Source organism: Pelophylax lessonae, assembly GCF_965119305.1.
Source record: "Pelophylax lessonae genome assembly, chromosome: 13".
Lineage (NCBI taxonomy): Eukaryota > Metazoa > Chordata > Amphibia > Anura > Ranidae > Pelophylax > Pelophylax lessonae.
This window is the reverse complement of record NC_138780.1, coordinates 208,304,976-208,312,669: the sequence shown is the minus strand read 5'-3', so window position 1 is coordinate 208,312,669 and position 7,694 is coordinate 208,304,976. Positions and strand designations below refer to the sequence as shown.

The following is a 7,694-nucleotide window of genomic DNA, read 5'->3' as shown; positions in this document are numbered from 1 at the left end:
TGATGGATGATGGGGGAGTGGTGATGGATGATGGGGGGAGTGGTGATGGATGATGGGGGGAGTGGTGTTGGATGATGGGGGGAGTGGTGTTGGATTATGGGGGGAGTGGTGGTGGATGATGGGGGGAGTGGTGATGGATGATGGGGGGAGTGGTGTTGGATGATGGGGGGAGTGGTGTTGGATGATGGGGGGAGTGGTGTTGGATGATGGGGGGAGTGGTGATGGATGATGGGGGAGTGGTGATGGATGATGGGGGGAGTGGTGTTGGATGATGGGGGGAGTGGTGATGGATGATGGGGGGAGTGGTGTTGGATGATAGGGGGAGTGGTGTTGGATGATGGGGGGAGTGGTGATGGATGATGGGGGAGTGGTGATGGATGATGGGGGGAGTGGTGTTGGATGATGGGGGGAGTGGTGTTGGATGATGGGGGGAGTGGTGATGGATGATGGGGGAGTGGTGATGGATGATGGGGGGAGTGGTGATGGATGATGGGGGGAGTGGTGTTGGATGATGGGGGGAGTGGTGTTGGATTATGGGGGGAGTGGTGGTGGATGATGGGGGGAGTGGTGGTGGATGATGGGGGGAGTGGTGATGGATGATGGGGGAGTGGTGTTGGATGATGAGGGGAGTGGTGTTGGATGATGGGGGGAGTGGTGATGGATGATGGGGGGAGTGGTGTTGGATGATGGGGGGAGTGGTATTGGATGATGGGGGGAGTGGTATTGGATGATAGGGGGAGTGGTGATGGATGATGGGGGGAGTGGTGTTGGATGATGGGGGGAGTGGTGTTGGATGATGGGGGGAGTGGTGATGGATGATGGGGGAGTGGTGATGGATGATGGGGGGAGTGGTGTTGGATGATGGGGGGAGTGGTGATGGATGATGAGGGGAGTGGTGTTGGATGATAGGGGGAGTGGTGTTGGATGATGGGGGGAGTGGTGATGGATGATGGGGGAGTGGTGATGGATGATGGGGGGAGTGGTGTTGGATGATGGGGGGAGTGGTGATGGATGATGGGGGAGTGGTGATGGATGATGGGGGGAGTGGTGATGGATGATGGGGGGAGTGGTGTTGGATTATGGGGGGAGTGGTGGTGGATGATGGGGGGAGTGGTGATGGATGATGGGGGGAGTGGTGTTGGATGATGGGGGGAGTGGTGTTGGATGATGGGGGGAGTGGTGATGGATGATGGGGGAGTGGTGATGGATGATGGGGGGAGTGGTGTTGGATGATGGGGGGAGTGGTGTTGGATGATGGGGGGAGTGGTGATGGATGATGGGGGAGTGGTGATGGATGATGGGGGGAGTGGTGATGGATGATGGGGGGAGTGGTGTTGGATGATGGGGGGAGTGGTGTTGGATTATGGGGGGAGTGGTGGTGGATGATGGGGGGAGTGGTGATGGATGATGGGGGGAGTGGTGTTGGATGATGAGGGGAGTGGTGTTGGATGATGGGGGGAGTGGTATTGGATGATAGGGGGAGTGGTGATGGATGATGGGGGGAGTGGTATTGGATGATGGGGGGAGTGGTATTGGATGATAGGGGGAGTGGTGATGGATGATGGGGGGAGTGGTGATGGATGATGGGGGGAGTGGTATTGGATGATAGGGGGAGTGGTGTTGGATGATGGGGGGAGTGGTGTTGGATGATAGGGGGAGTGGTGTTGGATGATGGGGGGAGTGGTGATGGATGATGGGGGAGTGGTGATGGATGATGGGGGGAGTGGTGTTGGATGATGGGGGGAGTGGTGATGGATGATGGGGGAGTGGTGATGGATGATGGGGGGAGTGGTGATGGATGATGGGGGAGTGGTGTTGGATGATGGGGGAGTGGTGTTGGATGATGGGGGAGTGGTGATGCATGATGGGGGGAGTGGTGTTGGATTATGGGGGGAGTGGTGGTGGATGATGGGGGGAGTGGTGATGGATGATGGGGGGAGTGGTGTTGGATGATGGGGGGAGTGGTGTTGGATGATGGGGGGAGTGGTGATGGATGATGGGGGAGTGGTGATGGATGATGGGGGGAGTGGTGTTGGATGATGGGGGGAGTGGTGTTGGATGATGGGGGGAGTGGTGATGGATGATGGGGGAGTGGTGATGGATGATGGGGGGAGTGGTGATGGATGATGGGGGGAGTGGTGTTGGATGATGGGGGGAGTGGTGTTGGATTATGGGGGGAGTGGTGGTGGATGATGGGGGGAGTGGTGATGGATGATGGGGGGAGTGGTGTTGGATGATGAGGGGAGTGGTGATGGATGATGGGGGGAGTGGTGTTGGATGATGGGGGGAGTGGTGTTGGATTATGGGGGGAGTGGTGGTGGATGATGGGGGGAGTGGTGATGGATGATGGGGGAGTGGTGATGGATGATGGGGGAGTGGTGATGGATGATGGGGGGAGTGGTGTTGGATTATGGGGGGAGTGGTGGTGGATGATGGGGGGAGTGGTGTTGGATGATGGGGGGAGTGGTGATGGATGATGGGGGGAGTGGTGTTGGATGATGGGGGGAGTGGTATTGGATGATAGGGGGAGTGGTGATGGATGATGGGGGGAGTGGTATTGGATGATGGGGGGAGTGGTATTGGATGATAGGGGGAGTGGTGATGGATGATGGGGGGAGTGGTGATGGATGATGGGGGGAGTGGTGTTGGAGTGGAGGATGGGCGGATGGTGAGAATTATCTCCGGACAGTGAAGTCTCCTCCCCGTTTCTCGGCTTTACCCCGATCTCTATTTCGTCCTACACCGTATCTATCGCGCATGCGCATAACAATCCCTTATGGAATCCTCGCGAGTGCTGGGCGTGGCTGGGGTCCGGGGAGGGGCGATGACGCGCGGACGTTGGCCCACGTGACGCTGGGCGTCCAATGGCAGAGGGCGGGGCCGGAGGTGAGGCGCTGCGGCAGCAGCCTGGGAAGAGTGAGGAGAGAGAGGCGGGCGGGGGAGGGGAGAGTGTCACCGAATACCGACAGAGACACCGGAAGACCCACCGGAACCACACTCCGCTATGCCGAATAAGAACAAGAAGGAGAAGGTGAGCGCTGTGCGGGGGAGGGGGAAACTTCACCCGCTGCTCCGGGCCTACCGGGGACAACTTACCGGACACCGGTACTTCCGGGTACTGCAGATACAGAGCAACCCCGCTACCCACTGCACCTCCCCCTCACCCACAGAGGACTTCCTGCAACTTTACTGCCCACCACACCCCCTACTTCTACCCCCTCCCCCTACTTCTACCCCCTCCCCCTACTTCTACCCACTGCACTTACTTTACTACCCACTGTACCCCCTCCCCACTGCACTCCCTACCCCCTCCCCCCCACTGCACCCCCTGTACTACCCACTGAACTTCACCCCCCTACCTCTACCCACTGCACCCCGGCCCTCCTCCTACCCACTGCACCCCCTGTACTACCCACTGCACCCCCTCCTACCCACTGCACCTCCCCCTCACCCACAGAGGACTTCCTGCAACTTTACTGCCCACCACACCCCCTACTTCTACCCCCTCCCCCTACTTCTACCCCCTCCCCCTACTTCTACCCACTGCACTTACTTTACTACCCACTGTACCCCCTCCCCACTGCACTCCCTACCCCCTCCCCCCCACTGCACCCCCTCCTACCCACTGCACCTCCCCCTCACCCACAGAGGACTTCCTGCAACTTTACTGCCCACCACACCCCCTACTTTTACCCACTGCACCCCTTCCCCCTCCTACCCACTGCACTCCCCCCTCACCCAGAGAGGACTTCCTGCAACTTTACTGCCCACCGCACCTCCCCCTTCCTACCCACTTCACCCCTTCTTACCCACTGCACTTCCGCTGCACCCCCTCCTCCTACCCACCGCACCCCCTGTACTACCCACTGCACCCCTTCCCCCACCCACTGCACCCCTTCCCCCCTCCTACCCACTGCACCCCTTACCCCTCCCCCTCCTACCCACTGCACTTCCCCCTCACCCAGAGAGGACTTCCTGCAACTTTACTGCCCACCACACCCCCTACTTCTACCCACTGCACCCTTCCCCCTCCTACCCACTGCACTTCCTGTACTACCCACTGCACCCCTTCCCCCCCTCCTACCCACTGCACCCCTTCCTCCCTCCTTCTCACTGCACCCCTCTCCCCCTCCTACCCACTGCACCTCCCCCTCACCCAGAGAGGACTTCCTGCAACTTTACTGCCCACCACACCCCCTACTTCTACCCACTGCACCCATTCCCCCTCCTACCCACTGCACTTCCTGTGCGACCCACTGAACCCCTTCCCCCTCCCCCTCCTACCCACTTAACCCCCTGTACTACCCACTGCACTTCCCCCTCACCCAGAGAGGACTTCCTTCAACTTTACTGCCCACCACACCCCCCTCCTCCTACCCACTGCACCCCTTCCCCCTCCTACCCACTGCACTTCCTGTACTACACACTGCATCCCTTCACCTCCTGTACTACCCACTGCACTTCCCCCTCACCCAGAGAGGACTTCCTGCAACTTTACTGCCCACCACACCCCCTACCTCTACCCACTGCACCCCTTCCTACCCACTGCACCCCCTCCCCATCCACTGCACCCCCTGTACTACCCACTGCACCCCTTCCCCCCTCCTACCCACTGCAACTCCTGTACTACCCACTGCACCCCCTCCCTACCTCTACCCACTGCACCCCTTCCTTCTCCTACCCACTGCACTTCCCCCTCACCCAGAGAGGACTTCCTGCAACTTTACTGCCCACCACACCCCCCTACTTCTACCCACTGCACCCCTTCCCCCTCCTACCCACTGCACTTCCTCTCCTACCCACTGCACCCCTTCTACCCACTGCACTGCTTCCTCTCCACTGCACCACCTCCTATACGCTTCCTCTCCTTCCTACTCCAGAGAGGACTTCCTGCAACTGCACTCCTTCCTCTCCTGCCCACTGCACCTCCTTCCCCTCCTGTACTACCCACTGCACTTCATTCCTGTACTACCCATTGCACCACCTCTTGTCCCCTGTAGCGCCTTTCCCCTCCTGCCCACTGCACCTCCTTCTCCCCCCTCCTTCTCACCGCACCACCTACCCACTGCACTTCCCCCTCACCCAGAGAGGACTTCCTGCAACTTTACAGCCCACCACCCCCCCTATTTCTACCCACTGCACTCCTTCCCCTCCTCCCCACTGCATCACCTTCTCTCCTACCCACCGCACTTCCTGTACTGCCTACTGCACCACCTAACTACTGAGCCACACTTCCTGTCCTACCCACTGCACTTCCTTCATTATCCACTGCACCCCTCCCACCTACTACACTTTTCTTTATGCAATGTACTACCCACTGCGCCCCTCCTTCCTTTCCTACCCACTGCACTGTACTTCCTTTACTACCCAGAGAGGACTTCCTTCAACTTTACTACCCAGTGCACCCTCTCCTACCCACTGCACCTCCTGTACTACCCACTGCACCACCTCCTGCCCCCTGCACCGCCTTTCCCCTCCTACCCACTGCACTTCCCCCTCACCCAGAGAGGACTTCCTGCAACTTTACAGCCCACCACATCCCCTACTTCTACCCACTGCACCCCTTCCCCCTCCTTCCCACTGCACTTCCTGTATTACCCACTGCACCTCCTCCTACCCACTGCACTTCCTGTACTACCCACTGCACCCTCCCCCCTCCTACCCACTGCACTTCCTCTCCTATCCACTGCATCTCTTCCCCTGTACTACCCACTGTACCCCTCCTACCCACTGCACCCCTTCCCCCTCCTACCCACTGCACCTCTTTCCCTCCCCTCCTTCTGCCCACTGCACCACTCCTACCCACTGCCCCCCTTCCTCTCCTACCCACTGCACTGCTTCCTCTCCACTGCTCCACCTCCTATCCACTGCCCCCTTCCCCTACCCACTGCACCACCTTCCTCTCCTTCCTACTCCAGAGAGGACTTCCTGCAACTTTACTGCCCACGTCACCTCCTTCCCCTCCTGTACTACCCACTGCACTTCCTTCCTGTACTACCCATTGCACCACCTCTTGCCCCCTGTACCGCCTTTCCCCTCCTGCCCACTGCACCTCCTTCTCCCCCTCCTGCTCACCGCACCACCTACCCACTGCACTTCCCCCTCACCCAGAGATGACTTCCTGCAACTTTACAGCCCACCACACCCCCCTACTTCTACCCACTGCACTTCCTCTACTACCCACTGCACTTCTTCCCCTCCTCCCCACTGCATCACCTTCTCTCCTACCCACCGCACTTCCTGTACTGCCTACTGCACCACCTAACTACTGAGCCACACTTCCTGTCCTACCCACTGCACTTCCTTCATTATCCACTGCACCCCTCCCACCTACTACACTTTTCTTTATGCAATGTACTACCCACTGCACCCCTCCTTCCTTTCCTACCCACTGCACTGTACTTCCTTTACTACCCAGAGAGGACTTCTTGCAACTTTACTGCCCACTGCACCCCTCCCACCTACTGCACAGTACTTCCTTCAACTTTACTACCCAGTGCACCCTCTCCTACCCACTGCACCACCTACTTTCTACTGCACTGTACTTCCTGTACTACCTAGGAGAGAACTCCCTGAAACTTTACTACCCACCACACCTCCTTCCTCTCCTACCCACTGGACAACCTCCTAACTACTGCACTTCCTATACTACTACCTACTGCACCCTCCAATCTACTGCACTGTACTACCTACTGCACTACACTTCTATCTACTGCTCTTCCTGTACTACCCACCACACCTCCTTCCTCTCCTACCCACTGGACAACCTCCTAACTACTGCACTTCCTATACTACTACCTACTGCACCCTCCAATCTACTGCACTGTACTTCCTTTACTACCTACTGCGCCTCTCCTTTCTACTGCACTGTACTACCTACTGCACTACACTTCCTATACTACCCATTGCACTTTATGTACTGCCTATTGCACCACCTTCTATCTACTGCTCTTCCTGTACTACCCACCGCACCACCTCGTAGCTACTGCAGTGTACTTCCTTTATTACCCTTTGCACCCCTTCCTTCCTCTCCTACCCTCTGCTCTTCCTGTACTACCTACTGCACCCCTCCTACCTACTGCACCACACTTCCTATACTACACATTGCACCCCTCCTCCCTGTCCTACCCACTGCGCACTCCCTGTCCAACTAACCATAGAGGACTCCCTGCAACTTTACTGCCCGCCACACTTCTTCCTTCATATCCTACCCACTGCACCCTTCCTATCTACTGCACAGCACTGCACCCCCTCCTTCCTCTCCTAGCCACTGCACTTCCTCTACTACCCCAAAGAGAAGGGGGGGCTTCCTTGGTATTGTAGGGGGCGGGGCACTCCTGGGTATGGGAGGGATTGGTATTGTTGGGGGAGGGCTCTGGGGTATCAGTGAGTGGGGGAGGGGTAATAATCGGCGGTTGGAATGGGTCACATGTTGTGTGTTGATCTCTGAGGTCGGAGTTCACCTCCCTCTCCAGGAATCTGATTGGTCGTCTCTCACTCTGATGATAAATCTTTATAAGAAACATTCCCGGCTCTGATAATGGAGCCGCCCCCCGATCCTCTTCTGGGGACCCCCCTGCTGAGTGCCCCCCATAGCAACCCGCTCACTCCGGGGTCACTCCCAGGTGTCACACTGCATGGTGAGACAGATACAGTATCTCACAGAAGTAAGTACACCCCTCAGATATTTGTAA

At 58.0% G+C, this 7,694-nt stretch overlaps 1 protein-coding gene across 1 annotated transcript in view; it reads left to right on the top strand.

Annotated features, from left to right (window-relative positions):
- Positions 1 to 2,875: 2,875 nt before the first annotated feature.
- The window catches only part of PPP2R5C (protein phosphatase 2 regulatory subunit B'gamma), a 155,984-nt gene continuing 151,165 nt past the window's right edge, over positions 2,876 to 7,694 (top strand). The window contains exon 1 of the mRNA XM_082242710.1: positions 2,876 to 3,031. Coding sequence (XP_082098836.1) covers positions 3,005 to 3,031 — 27 coding nt within the window. The 5' untranslated portion in view covers positions 2,876 to 3,004. The remainder of the gene's footprint in view (positions 3,032 to 7,694) is intronic.